This window comes from Gavialis gangeticus, unplaced genomic scaffold (assembly GCF_001723915.1).
Source record: "Gavialis gangeticus isolate Ggan-Ray unplaced genomic scaffold, GavGan_comp1, whole genome shotgun sequence".
Lineage (NCBI taxonomy): Eukaryota > Metazoa > Chordata > Crocodylia > Gavialidae > Gavialis > Gavialis gangeticus.
Genome location: NW_017729000.1, coordinates 15677291 through 15692844, shown reverse-complemented (window position 1 = coordinate 15692844; position 15554 = coordinate 15677291). Strand labels below are relative to the sequence as shown.

Sequence of the window (15554 nt, the reverse complement as noted above, 5' to 3'; positions counted from 1 at the left end):
GACTCGCTGAAGGCTCAGATGATGGTTAGCATTTTTTAGCAATAAAGTATTTTTTAATTAAGGTATGTACATTTTTTTTTTTTTAGACATAATGCTATTGCACACTTAACAGACTACAGTATAGTGTAAACATAACTTTTATATGCACTGGGAAACGAAAAAATTCGTGTGACTTGCTTTATTGCGATATTCGCTTTATTGCAGTGGTCTGGAACCGAACCCGCAATATCTCCGAGGTATGCCTGTACTTCCGAAGGCAAGGGGAGGGATGCCTCGAGTACTTCCAAAGGCTAGGGGGAGGGACTTCTGGTCCCAAGATGGGGTGGGCACCTGTCAAGGGGCGGGGCTTAGTTTGACAAGGGGTGTACCCTTGCGGCCCCTGACAGTTCACCAAAGCTTGTTAACCATTGTTCTAGCACAGGGATAGACAGTTACTCCAGCTGAAGTAACTGCCCATCTGCGCTAGAACAATGGTTCTCAAAATTCTTGTGTCTAGAGCATCTTCATCTTTTTGCAAAAGCCAGGTGTTTTTCACCCTCACTCAATCTTACAAGAACTGACAGGAAGCCTCAGGAATCAGTCTCCATTTTTTCTGGCAACTACATGCCCTGGGGAAAATATATTTCCTAGTTTAAAAGATGCAGAGTAATGTGAGGCAAGGAGAATTAATCCACTATGGAGTTATCTGGAGAAATCTTCCCAGGGTATGTCTTTTTAAAACATTACTTGCTATTTGGTACCAGCTTGTAAATTCCTAAGACAACAAAGACAGCTAACATCAAAAGATGTTTCTGCCCCAGAATTAATGCGTCTCAAAGCCAGTGCAGCAACAACTGAGTGGTTTATCTCAAAAGGCACGTCCAGATGTGAATGGACGTTTTGTTCCCCAAGGACAAGTAGCAGCAGTGCACCTTGCTCCGCTGGTTCTTGTCCCTAGGGAATGCCCGTGCCACGCGTGCTTTGGTGCACAGCATATTATGCTGAGTGGCATAGGGAAGGCTGGGCCTAGCACTGTGCTGGCCCCAGCAGCCTTACCTAGGGTCCTAGGGGCCTCCTGGAGTTGCAGCCACAGTGATCCTGCTGGGCAAAGCCTGGCTGGCAGCCGCAGCGTGGCTCTGAGCATCCCAGCTCCACTTTTTGGCAGCGCGTGCTGCCTGAGCATGTGCTGCTTCAGGTTTTATTTCTGTGGGTTTTTTTCACCCCTGGATATCCAGGGGTCAAAAAAACATGGGAAAAACAAAAGCAGCACAGAGAACTCTGGACAGTGTGGTATGTGGCACTGCAAACGTGTTTGCAGTGCCACATACTGCATGACTGTGCTTGTCTGGATGTGCCCAAAGACACTGAAATTAGGTAGGCTCCTGCTCCTGATGAGCTAGTGTTACCACTGTCCCTCTATCCACTTTGCAGAGGGGAATGGACAGTGGAGCACGCTGGGATGCTGGGGAACCAAGAAAGCCACTGTAGCACAACCGTCCAAAGTCATATGCAACACTACAAAAGGTGGTACTACAAAGAAGTTCCTGTTTGAAACAGGAAAGTTTTTATGGCAAATCTACCATCTTTGTAGAGTTATGAACCCTGCAAATACGGACACAGAGCTAGAATCTATACAGTGCTACAAAGGCAATGCATGTCTATAACCTAAGGGAGTAATTTCATGCCAGTGTAAAAACAGTGTTAAAGATTAGCTTTTTGATATGTGAATCATCTACTCCAAAACAGTTTAGGACTAAGTGAAAGAAAATGTTTGTTGGAATGTACCTAGAACAATATAATTCATATATCAAGTATATTAACATGAGATGCTTTACAGTGCTTAGTCAGTTAAGTTACCTTATTGGTTTAAGTCCCATCATTTCATCACGCCTCTTCTCCCGTCTTTTAAGCTCAGACTCTGTTGTTTTCAGTTTGTCTGGTGCAAGACGCAACTTAGACTGTAGATCGCTAATTACATCTTGCAGTTCTGTCTCTGTCTCAAAGACCCTCTGACAAACTGGGCAACATGCCTGATCTTCCTCAGTCAGCTGTGTAATAAACTGTGAATAAACAGCTGTGGCTCCAGCAAGCACAGCTGTTTTAAAAAGAATTAATGTTTGTCACGTAAAGCAATGTGTAATCTGATCCACAACAATACGTCTGTCTCATACAGTAAGACAACTGCATCCTGTTAACTAATAATGAAGGAATATTTTAATGTGATGAAACCGACTGCTCTTATAAGGAAGCAAATTTGTGGAAGTGGCTGATTTGCTTTGAAAGCTATCATTCTTTTTTTAACATTAGGCTCCACAGGCTAGATCCATAGTAACTGCTGCTACTCTCCATGCAATGCAAATTTAGGCAGGGGAACATTCTCCTTAGGCAGGGGACAGTCTCTTGACACAATCCTGAATTACAAGCTACATGCTAGACACATCTATTAAACTAATTGTCTGCTGCTGAGGTGTTTTTTTACTTGCATTTACAAGCACTATCCTGCTGCAGTGTAAAAAACCTCCACAGCAGTGCACATCTAGATGCTGCCCTGGCTAGCTGGAGCACAAAGATGCTTCAGTGCGGGGGCTGCCTCTGGCTATCCTGTGCTGAAGCACCCTCCTGCCGCTTCACAGCACATTGAGCCAGGGGGAGCAGCCCTAGGCTGGTAGGCTGACCCCCTGGGTCCCTCTGTCAGCAGGGGCTGCTCCAACCCAGTTCAACATGCTGCACTTGAATAAATTCCAGAGCTTATTGCTCCCAGGCACACATTTAAACAGCACAACCAGGAGCAATAAGCTCCACAGCTTATTCATACACATCAATTGCATATGTAGGTGTGCTCACTATGTCAAAGTATTTGCCAATAAATTCTGAACAACAGCCTAACGAGGAACAGAATTGATAGAACTGAAATATTTTCAAGACTCTTATTTCTATATTACCTTTAAAAAAATCTTAGCTTTAAACATAAGGCATTTGCGGATTGGATTTTATTTCAAATTTTACACTTAACATTATTCACCTTATAGACATAAAAGGTTATAAAATACAATTGACAATACCTCTAATTTAATGCTCGCAATTTCATTTGAAAATATTCTTTTAAAAAAAATAGAGAAATGCACAAATTTACCTCGCTGCTTAGAAGACTTTTCAATTTCATCTTGAAGCTTGTATAAATCACTTTCAAAATCTTGGCTTCCACAAACATCAAAAAGTTTCTCTTCATAGCCAGACAACTGCTCTTCTTTTTTTCTTAGTTCAGTACTAATATGGTTTTTATTTTGCTCTGCAGAAGCTAGTTCTTTGCTGAAACAAAAGTATGAATTCACTCTACTGTAGATTACCTCACTGCCTGAAAATATTTTGAGTATTCTATTTGGATTAAATATAATTTTTGGGAGAAGGTTATGTTATACCAGTAAAAATATATTTGAGTTTAAAACTGAGCAGTTTCCTAAGTTAACACACAGAATTTGTCTGTTACTAAATCTATCTGATAACTGAGTATCTTCAGCATAAAAGTTCAGAATTGTATTTCTTTAAGTATAGGTCTGAAGTACTGAAATATTTTAAGTTGCAAATTACTTTAGCATTAACACCATTTACATTTTCTATTAGCTAAAAATAAACAAACTTAGCTGTATGCTTTGCTTTGTTACAAGAACAAACAAGAAATAACTAGTAAGAGAAAACAAGTGGATCAAATTTTCTAATATAAAAATTAATTTCAGAAGTTAATTCTGAAGCTAGAATCAAGTAAATATATACTTACTTAAATCTCGCAAGCTTGTCCCTTGTCTGATTAATTTCTCTAGTTTTAGCATGAAGCCAATCTTCAAGCTGTTTTTTGTTTGGAAAGTATCCTAACAATGATGTCAATTCATCGCTGTGCCTGGATTTTATTTTCCTGATCTGCTCCTCTTTGTCTGCCTTAAGAAACAAAGTTCTTTTAAAATACACTTTTCAATATTCACTATCTGTTTTACTCAATGCATTTACAAACATATGGCTTTTATGAAGTCTAGCAAACAACTTCTAGTACTTTAAATGCTGTAAGATTCAAGAAATGACCATTCCTCATAAAATCTTGAGGTAAAAACAACAGGAAAATAAAAACAAACATCTTACTTTGTCTTTGTTCAGCATGTCCATTTGGGTTATTGTCATGGTATGCAAGTTCAACTGTTCCATCTCCTGATCCAATTTCCTTAGAACTTTGTCCAGATCTTCCTTCTCAATTTGCAGTACTTGCACTTCTTGTTCAAGGGCTTCCACATTACTGTTCTTCTCAGCCTTATCTAGTTCATGTTCCTAAATACGAAAACAAGGCCAAACCAAGAATTATTTTTAAAATTCAATGTTTTCTTACGCCAACTGGGGAATAGAAGTCCAATGAAGTGGGAGGAAAAAATTTTCATTACTCAAGAATAAGTAGGACCCTTTTCGTAGATTTTATATACATTAGGGGCTGGAAAGGACCTCAAGTGATCATCAGGTCCAGGTCCCCCCACCATAGATGGGAAGTCAGCTGGGATCAAGGGACCCCAGCAAGAAATAAATCCAGCTGTCTTTTGAAAGAATGCAAAGTAGGTGCTTCACCACCTCTGGGGGGAGTTTGTTCCAGACCCTGGACACATGCACCGTAAAGAACTTTTTCCTAACATCCAGTCTAAATTGGCCTTCGTGGAGTTTATGGCCATTAGACCTTGTTAATCCTTGGGGAGCTCTGGTGAACAAATGTTTTGTAAAAGGAAGAATTAAACGATCCTGAAAGGATCCTATAAAGAAGGATGAAGGCTGTGATCCTGGGCCATAAGCAACAGATATAGAACACAAAAAAATGGGCATTGGTATCAAAACTCTGAAATGGTTCCTCAGCCTTTCAAACTGCTTCTATACTAACATCCTACAAAGAAGCGTAAAAGCATACACGTAAGGGGAGAAAAATGAATATTCCTTTCCCAGTCAACAAGCTAGATCAGTAGTGTCCAACCTTTTTGCCCCAAAGGCCAGATGGGTAATGCCAGGTCCATCTGTGGGCAAGATCTGGCACACGGGACATAAGCGGCTGGGACCTAATGTGGCTGAGCAGCAACAGTCTGGCTGTGCAGCAACAACCCCAAGCCCTGACCTTGCTGGAGAGCAACACCCCAGGGCCAGCCTGATCTCACCATGTAGGACTTAGAAATTTGGCAGTGGAGAAGGACTGACAGTGTTAATTGCCACTGTTTTCCTGCCACCAACTTTCTTAATCCACAGGGAGCCCTGAAGACTGGCTGCCATGGTTCCACAAACTGGATTTGGCCTGCAGGCCAGGGGTTGAGCACCCCTGTGCTAGATCCATATAACTTGCTTCAAAGTGTCTTACCCATACCCGCTTGCTTTTTTGCATATTGACAGTCAGTGAATCTTTGGGCTCTACACTCCATGGCACATTGAATTCATACACTGTAAGCCGATAAATATTGAATGCTTCACTGGAAAGATACAATTAAGAATGTAGCAGCAAGAGAACCTGTCTTATGAACAGGCACGGCTGGCTAGAAGTATTATATGTAGGACAATCTAACAATTAAAAACCTACCAAGTGAAATATGATCTATTTTCAAAACATTTCTATTAGTCATATTTATTATAGTATTGCTTACTAGTCAAACAAGAATGGGGCTACATTAGGCTAGGAACAGTACGTAAGAGTAGACAATCTCTGCTCTCAAGAGTGTACTGTCCAGAGACAAGAACACACAGAAAGCAACAGGCCTTTCTGTAGGGAAAAGAAGGAAGGTTGTTACTCATTATATTATTCCTACTCATAGCTGGAATATTTGGTGGGATCAGAAGCATTAAGATAACCACATCTGTATACTTATTAAAACAATTCCAGCAGAAAATCGTACAGCTTTGGCAAGCTCCTGATCCAACTCCAGAAGCCTGTTAGAAGATCCCTCCAGTTGCTGAAGCTCACTTTTCACATTCTTCAGTTCGAGCTTTTTCTTATCTTGAATATCAGACTTCAGGACAATGGTGCTTTCCAGGCCAGTTTTCTTATCTCTTATTTCATCTATCTGTTTTTGTTTCATTACTTCTTTTGCTGTAAATTCCCTCTGAAAAAGATGCCACAAATACATTTCACATAACAATTAACTACAACTGAATTTCACTATTAGCAAGTGCTTGCTTTGAACTGTTTCGCACATTTGTACAGCAACATGTTGAAATAGTTTAGTCTTAAAAACCTTTTAGTAGAACATTTCCAGTCAACTCTATTTACTTTGGAAAATGCAGATTCATCAAACCCGAGCGTTCTAAGGAAGTATGCCAATTCTGGCTGCACTTTCAGTGGAAGCATATCTGGTTCCCTGCCAGTTTGCCTGTCCAACTACTCTCCAGCTCCTCAGCAACACACCACATGAGGAGCCTTAGAGGAAGAAAAACTGCTGAGAAGAAGAAACAAGCAGCACAGCTATCTTCTGTGGGGGCTGAGCAGCCTGGATAGTTTATAGCTCAGTTCTCAAGGCTGCAAAGCTCCTTGACTTCCTCTGCAGACTTCAGGTAGCCTAGCAGCTGGGTAGCCCAGGGTTCAAGCTGAAAAATTCCATTTAATTTTCTTAAAACTGGACTTCTTCAACTTTGTTCACACTGAAAATAGTATTTTAAATATTTTCAGTTTTTATAGGAGAGAAATATTGTTTTCCAGTCACAAAGTGAAGCTGAATTAAATTATTTTTCCCTATATTACAGCTCATAAATTACACTGCCTTCACAAGCAAAATTGCTAAAAAATGACACCATTAAAAAAAACAAAACAAACAAACAATGCCCCCCCACATGGTCTTGCTGGGTCTTTCCTAGTAGAAACTATATTCTAAGACTTCTTGCTAGGTATTTATAGTATTAGAATTGTAAGACAAGGATGCAAATACACATGTCCTGTAAACATTTTCTGGAAAATTAAGAAATGTTTAACTTCTGCTGTCTTCATTGCTGTCAACTCACACTGCACTACGAAGCTAAATACTAGTATGACAATACAATAGTAGGATAACAAAATTGTTACCATTAATTGGTTAGCTGTTTCTGCTTCTTTTTCTTGCCTTTCTTTCACAAGCTTGTTAAAATTGCTAATTTGTCTTTCATTTAAAGGTGCTCGTTCAAAACCATCGAATTCCAGCTGTCCTGCTAAAGTCTGAATTAACGAATCCCGAATTCTGATGTGCTCTTGGTGACGATCTGCTTGCAGCTGAAGACGCCCTTCACACACACACACAGAAACAGGATTTACACATTTAGAAGGTTATATATAGAGAATTGTGCTCATTTTTGCCACTGTATATATCATGAATTCTAGCTGCTTACAAGAAATACAGTAGTTATAGAATCCTAAAATTATTTACTATTTTTTTGACATTTTCCTTTTGTTACTAAAGCCACTTTAGGACTTTAAAACAAACCTGTTTATCACCATTTATGTTACTTACTTCTGAATCTTTCCCTAGGTTGGCCAAAGAATATAGATTAATTAGTATCACTTGTTTTAGTAAGGTGTGGCTCCAATAAATTGCTGCAACAGTTTAATAAAAAGTTGCAGTAGACTGAAGTGGTTTAGTTGAACTAGGGTGACTGTGTGTGAACACTGACAAACTATTTAAAGGAAACTTGTATTGGTTTAGCTTTTATCGGTAAAACTAAACAAATAACCAGGATTAAATAACTGCAAATATGGTTTACATACAGTTCATACAATGGTTCACAACAGTATGACTAACTTGGTTATTAAGCTGATTTAAGTTTAACTAGCAACTTCAAGAACTTAAACCCTTGTCAGCACCAGGGCAGTTCCAATCCAACTAACTATTAACTGATTGTTGCACCTTTAATGAACACCTGTCCTTGGCCTTAGTCAGCTATTTTCTTGTCTAAATTCATTCACTATAGTTGGTGAGACTATTTCAATTCTGCAAACTTTAAAACTCATACCCAAGACAAACTGCTCACAGAAAACTGTTAGAATGAAATTTTAAGGACCTAGAACAAAATATGCCAAATTCAGTTTCATTTCTGCAGATAGCAGTCCATAAATGAACATGTATAGTACATGTCACGATCACCCCTCGCAGCGGCAAATATACTTCGGAATGTCACAGGGAACACTGATCAACTTTTGGGTATCTAACAGTAAAAGATAAAAGTTTAAGTCTGCAATCCCATACCACACATGTAGTCAAATCTAAATATATAACAGCTCAAAACTTTTGTCTAGATCAGTAGTGCTCAGTCTTTTGGCCCTACAGGCTGGATAAATGGCATAGAGCTGATCTGCAGGCCAGGTCAGGCCACGTACACCATGATTAGCCACCATGATGCCACCCTCTGCTGCTCAGGCTGACTCCATCCCACCCCACTCAGCCCTGTGCTTCCCTGCACCACTGACCAGCTCCACATGCTTAATACAACATGGAGGTCCATGCTATCCAGTGCACAGGGTTTCCCCTGGGTACAAACATTTGGAAGCTGGGGACTGGCAATTAGCTGCCACTGTTCCCGCACCACTAAATTTTCAAGCCTATGGGAAGCCCTGCAGGCTGGATGTCACAGCTCCATGGGTTAGATCTAGCTCCCCTAGTCTACCTCAATTATAAGCCTTCTATCACTTATCCTACTACAAGTGCCTACATCTTAATTCTTTTTTTCAGTAGTAGTATTTTTTTTTAAATCAGTGTATCATACCTTGTTCAACAAGAAGGTCTGATTTCTCTCTGTTGAATCTCAGGCACTCTTTGCTTACTCTTTCCATATCACGCTGACCGTCTGCTAATCTCCTTTCTTTCTCTTTCACTATTCTCTGATGATTTTGGTACCGGTCTCTTAGTTGTTCATCTGTTCCTTGAAACACCTGTGCAGTCAAAGTACCATGCAGAAGAAAAAAAAAAAAAAAGAGAAATCATAAAACACTGTTAGTTTTTTTATGTTAATGTCTATAATAACAACGTTAATAAGGCAACACCATGGGAACTGGAAAAAAAAAAATTATCTGAGCCAAATAAAACCATTTCTCTTTATTACATTGATACATGTTCATTTATACTCTCTAATTTCTGCCTGGTGAAATTCTTTCTAGCCATCAAAAGAGTTTTTTATGCTTTAACACAGACACAATGAAAGACCTTTAATTCTTTCATTAGCTACTTTAGAGGAGGAAACACAGGAAGATTCATGACGTTTATAAGAAATGTCCTGTACTTGTCTGGTCAAGCAAAGTCCAGAATGTCATTTATGTACGTCTTGACTAGTTATAATTTCACTTCATAACCAGTTATTCTATTCTGGAAAGAAAGTTTCTAAAAACAGCCTGAATCCTTATCTCTAATAAAAATGAAGAGTAACATTTTCATTGCTTCATCTGCTTATTTAAAAACAGGATTTGTTTATTTAAATCACTCGTATTTAAGGTCTATTCTGATGGGGGTAGCCAGTTTTTAATAAACCCAATTTGTCAGGGTATTCCTCAGTGAAAGGTACAACATACTAAAAATACACTTTGACATGCCATCGTAAATAGCTCAGAAGTCATGCATGCAAGAGAATGTTTTCAGATATCTATTATTAATACCTAACCACATTATACAAGAACCTTATATCTACACAGGTAGCATGCTTTAAGACATCAACATTAATAGGAATTTTTGTGGGCGAGATATTTTCTTGGACCAACTCATTGTTGGGATTGCATTTCACTTGAAAGTTTTCTTCTTCAGATCTGAAGGAAAAGCAGGTACAGTACACTAATGTAGATGGACTGATGATAAAAACAACACCAAGAAGTAAGTTGAATGTGGTAGTCTCCTTAGATACTCTTGGAAAAAACTGTAAACTTCTATGGACATTACTACACAGTTTCTCTGCACCTTATTTACTCAGTTTTTACAAGCTCTGTTCTGGATACAGAAATTAAAAATCATTGCTCATACGCTTAAGTACTTTGCAGATTGGGGACTTTACTTGTAAGGATCTTTTTTTTTTGTTTTGAAGAGTCCTTCAATGACTACATTAAAAAATTCACATCTTTTGGTTCCCTATCTTGCAATCATCTTGGCTAAAATTGTGTGGAACATGCAACTAATAGAACAAAAGCAAAATGCTCTAGCAAATGTTACATTAGGAGCAGGTAGACAAGTTGTCTGTTTTTTTAATGCGTATTTTATTCTATAGCAACTCTATATTTCAGTCAGTAATATATAACTTATGATTTTTTAGAACTAAGAATGGTAACGTGGGATTTGTAAGGCAAACCTTCTCCATCTTCTGCTGTAAATCCTGATTATCTTTTTCCATCTGTCTCTTCCTGCTGTCCAAAGCTTTAATGTCATTATCAAGTCCCACTACTTTTATAAGATTCCGTTCAATTTCTGCCAGACGAGTCTAAAAAGGAGAGAATACTAAAAGTAAACTAGCCCTACTAGTTTATGGGTTTTACATTTATATTTTCTATTCAAATATATTACTTTATAGGTTATATTGAGCACCTTCGTAAAAAGTTCTGAACAATCATTGACCATAGCACAAGGGTTCTCAAACGTTTTCATAATATATTCTTCTTATTAAGCAAGAGAGTGTCTTGTGGAACACCTCCTCATTCATTAATAATGGGAAAACAAACTCCTCTCTGATAAGGACTACAGCAATAGCAACTATAGCAATTATTTGCCCGGAAAAGTAGTGTGGGCAATGCATTTTACTTGTTTTAATTACATTTACCAAGCACTACTTTACACAATATAGTTAGAGAACTACATTCCAGAAAAAACACATAATGACCTACTCAAAAGAAAAGCTACAGGTATAATAATTGCTATATTTATTTATATTAGTTGTAGCACTGACATATGATATGCCATGCTACAAGGGTAAAGTAGGTGATAGGTATTATGTTCTTAAAAGTCAAGAAATACTTTTTATACAGACTTTTTTTGTTGACTGGTGTTTATATAACAAATTGAAAATAAGGAACAACTGGGTAGTAAGCAGTGTTGCAGAAAGGATTTGTGGTCTATAGTGGACCCCAAACTGAACATGAGAAGAACTAAAGGGGGACATGGCAACAATCTTCAAATATGTAAAAATATTTTACAAGTACAGGTGACCCTCGCCATTCGTGGGGGATACATTCTTGTATCCCCCGCGAATGGCAAAATCTGCCCTCGGCGGATGGGGGGGATGGAGACACGGTTCCAGCAGTGATGGCAGGAGTGCAGTGGCAGGAGCCCAGCGGCAGCAAGCGCGGAGCTCCCAAGGAACTCCTGTAAGTGTATAAAGTGTATTTAAGATGCGGGTTTGGCATTCGCGAATATTTGAAACCGCGAATAGCGAGGGTTTCCTGTATATAGTGATAAATTGCTTTCTATATCCACCAAGGAGGTATGAGACAGTAATTAAGGTAGGTAAGTGCAGGTAGGAGGTTGGAATTTAGATATTAGAAAAAACCTCCTTGTTATAAAGAGCAGTTAAGCACAAACCAGGTTACATGATGAGGTTATGGAATCCTATCCCTACCATGGGTTAAGTGGTCAGGAATGGAATGATCTAGGTACAACTAAACCATTCTCAGAGTGGGAGAATGGATTAGACACCCCCTTTTAGTGCTTTCTTTTTAATGATTATTTGAAGGAAGGTAACAAGAAATTTTGCCCTCCTATGACATCTAGTAGATACTATGATGAATCTTCAAACAACAGCTGTTGAATAGCTGAGTTGAAAATTATGGATTTAAACCAAAAAAAAGTTTTATTACGAACTAGACATCTTAAAGAGATGCTCATTTCAAGATTTGGCTGGAAACCCCCAAATGAAAGTAAATACATTTAAGAATCTTCCCTGCCTAAGACATTTAAGAAGTATTCAAATTGATCCAAGATGGTGTAAAGATAAAAGCAGATCATTTCCACCACAGTTCTGAATAAAAATTTTATACATACTCATGACAGATAATGAAAGTGTAAAACAGCCTTTAAACTCTGGCATAATGTGTGGAGCATATACAACCTACATCACACTGATAATGCAAAATTAAGCTTGAGATTTTAATCAAACAAAAAAAGTAAGGAAATTCCCATAGCAAGTAACCTTTAATTTTCCCTTATTGCCCAAGTACAATATTACAATATGATTTTAATTGCATAGTCATAGAACCTAAATTACCTTTAGAGGATCGAGTTGATTCTCAATAGATTTTACATTCTCCTTAGAAGCAGCCAGTTGAGTTTCCCTACTGTTAAGCTGATCCTGAATTTCATGTGCTTTTTCTTTATTCTGTTTTAGATACTTCAATTCTGTTTGACACTCTTTTACCTTCTGGCCTTGCTTCTGACGCACCTGACGGAGAGTATCCAGTGCTTTAATATACCTTTAAAAAGAAAGCCAAGAACGAATAAATATCAAATTCTGTCAGAACAGACACTTCATCAATGAATGAAACCAACACTGTAAATGTTTTTGTTTGAACATTTAAACTAGTAAAGGAAAGAAATATATTACTATAATTAAGTTAGTTGTAGGAAGAAATTAACCTTGTTGCTGAGAAGATCTCATCAAATTTCTGTTTCAGAGCTTTGCCTTCACTTAATGGCCAGTTTGAATCTTCTTGATGGCAGAAAATGACATTATTAATTACTGATTTGGAAACACCAAGGGAGCTGATCATCTCTCGGTCAATTTCTGCACACTTGGAACTCAGGCTGACCTTGTCTCCATGCCTATATTGCATAGATTAAGATAGTACACAGTAAGAAACACAGTACTGGTTGCTGTAGACAACTGTAGTTCTATTTTAAAACAAATAAATTTCTATATAATATTAACTTTTTCACTCTACTTGCTTTAATCCTAAAACTTGATAAACTTTACAACTTATTTTTTTCCAGTGATAAACGCATTTTTCCCTTCACTCTCCCCTCACTCTTCCATTTTAAATAAAAATATATCAATTCCAGCACAATGATTTTTTACATAGCACATCATTATTTCAAACATCTTTCTGTAACTCTAGGTATATACAGCCAAACAAACTAAAAAAAGGGCAAGGAGAGGTGAGAAGCAGCGTCGCTCCATGCTCCACAATAACTGTTTTCATATGTCTACTCCTATTCCACAGAGTAGAATTCAGGAATAAGCTCCCTTGATTTGGCTTCCACTTACTACAGGATAGAAGCAAACATAGAAAATAACTGAAGTGCTCTCCCCACCCACCCTTTAACTTAGCATCATTTGTTCAGTTGCCTAATTCCCTAACGCAGCAGTTCCCAAACTCTGATAGCCTGCATACCACCATTTTAAAATGATACAACCTTAAGTACTACCAGCAAATTTTTCAGTTCAACCTTAAGTACTGCCAGCAAATTTTTGCTATTAAAGTAATTATAAAAACTCTGTTAATGTATACTGTTGACAGGTTGTCTGTGTACCATTAGTGGTATGCATACCACAGATTAGGAATGGCTGCCTCAAATGTCATGGTATTTGTCTACATCACAGGTAGGCAAGTTCTTCCAGCTGGAGGCACAATGACCCACCCCCAGGTCAGAGGCAGCTAGGTGCTGGGACCCAGTTGCTGTCACTGCTCATCTCTACAGCAGCATGGGAAGACTGCCTGCAGCTGAAGCCCCTCGTCTAAACAGTAGCAACTGGTCAACACTGTGGTTTTCAACCTTTTTTCATTTGTAGACCCCTAAAAATATCTAATGGAGGTGCAGACACCTTTGAATTGTAAATGTAGGTATCCACATACTTCTGATCAATTATAGTAATCTTTTACAGACCCCTTAGACATAGTCTACAGACCCCCAGGGGTCTGCGGACCACAAGTGAAAAACCACTAGGTTAACAGAACCAGCAGAGGGAGAGAAACCATACTGAGCAGCACTAAATAAACACACTCCTTTAAAAAACTATCAGAGGTGGGGTGCTGAACAAGAGACAGAATGGGTTATAACCAGAACACTTATCAACCAAATGACTCCTCCACCACTAATACGAAGGAAATTAAACAGAGTGCACATACTACCACTTTCATAACACATTTTCACATGCATCTAAGGGACCTCGGAACCCTTACATATAAAGATGCACGAAAAAAACAAATGAAAGCTCAATCCAACAGACAATGTTTAAAACACTTACTTTGTCCTAGTAATTACACCTTCAAGAGTTTTAAATTCTGTTTTCTTGCCTTTCTGGGTACAAACCATGGATCGCTGGACAGCTACAAGCTCTCCGTTAACATCACGAAACTGTAGTCGAATCTGAGCTCTGACATCTGTTTCGTTGGCGACCTTTAACAGTGACCAAAAATGATTTTATACAAAAGGAAACATCTCTGAGCATACAATCATATATTCCACCACAAGGGATGAAATTCCACTAAAATCAATGGGAGGCTTCAATGAGGCCAAGATTTCACCCAATTTTTTTTTCTTCTTCACACTGAGGTCAGTTTCCAGAGTCCTGAGGCAAAGCTCACACTTCATTATCCTTTTTACCATATCTTAAAATACAAACACTGCAGGCCAGATGAAGCGTGTCCTCCCAAAACTGACAAAAACATGCATTTTTCAGTGGAACTATTTACAAGTGCAGTATTACTAGGACCCATAAACGTTGCATGCCTCCCAGGGGCGGTGGCAGGGGGTGGCACTGGTGAGCAGGGAGCTCCTGCAGGCAACTGCAGCAGTGTTAGCAGCGAGAGAGGTGGGGGTGGCAAGCGCCAACCTGCAATCACCCGCAGATGCCGCCTGTGGTGAAGGGTGGGGGGTGGTGAGCGGTGATTGTCCACAGGCGCTACCAGCATTGTTCAATCTCAGGGGGTGCACGTGCATCAGCGTGCACCCCCTGAGCGTTGCCAAAGCTAGGATCACATCCTAAATTATCCAGAAAGCCAAGTTCTCAACTGTAGGTTTGTTGCATAATGAATCATTATCGCAACTACAAAAAGGTTACCTTGCTGGCAACATGACCACTTTTAAACCCATATAATCCAAGTGCTCTAGTTTATCAATGACAGGGAAGGAAATGCATTGGAAACATTATATGTACAGATATAGATGCTCTGTATGAGCAGACATGATAAAAATTGGTTATACCGTGCACTTTGTATTCTAGCATACAATTGTTTTCTGGCAACTAAAATTTTTAAACTATATAAGTGAAAATGATACTGATTATTCTTACACTGGGACTAAACACAGTTTTTAGCATGTGACTCAAAGGTGTTAGCTAACAAGTAGACCTATTTGGCACTTTGTGTAGGCACATGTGTGGAAAACTTTCATAAAGTTAAAATTAAATAAATAACTGTAGATGAACCAACAGTTAAAAGGGTTAAGAGTATAAGTAACACAGAGGTGAATATACCATTAGGAAGTCTGAGTTTCAGATCCCCTAAGTGCATGTGGTTTGGCAGGATTTAAAGATAAATTGTGTTGACGACATTCTGAACATTACTCTGGCTAAATGGATACATCAAAAGAAGATAAGACTTGTGGCTTTGTTTGATCACATGTGCTTAGCACACGATGTGAGAG

The 15554-nt window shown here is 38.7% G+C and overlaps 1 protein-coding gene across 2 annotated transcripts in view; it reads right to left on the bottom strand.

The window, feature by feature from the left end:
- Nucleotides 1–15554, bottom strand: part of RAD50 (RAD50 double strand break repair protein) — a 43783-nt gene that overhangs the window by 18492 nt on the left and 9737 nt on the right. For both annotated transcript variants that reach the window (XM_019506331.1, XM_019506330.1), the window contains exons 4-14: nucleotides 14155–14306; nucleotides 12546–12731; nucleotides 12178–12382; nucleotides 10273–10401; nucleotides 8710–8875; nucleotides 7040–7233; nucleotides 5880–6086; nucleotides 4111–4293; nucleotides 3755–3912; nucleotides 3113–3288; nucleotides 1837–2074 (exon numbers count right to left, since the gene is read on the bottom strand). In XM_019506331.1, the coding sequence (XP_019361876.1) occupies nucleotides 1837–2074; nucleotides 3113–3288; nucleotides 3755–3912; nucleotides 4111–4293; nucleotides 5880–6086; nucleotides 7040–7233; nucleotides 8710–8875; nucleotides 10273–10401; nucleotides 12178–12382; nucleotides 12546–12731; nucleotides 14155–14306 (1994 nt within the window). The remainder of the gene's footprint in view (nucleotides 1–1836; nucleotides 2075–3112; nucleotides 3289–3754; nucleotides 3913–4110; nucleotides 4294–5879; nucleotides 6087–7039; nucleotides 7234–8709; nucleotides 8876–10272; nucleotides 10402–12177; nucleotides 12383–12545; nucleotides 12732–14154; nucleotides 14307–15554) is intronic.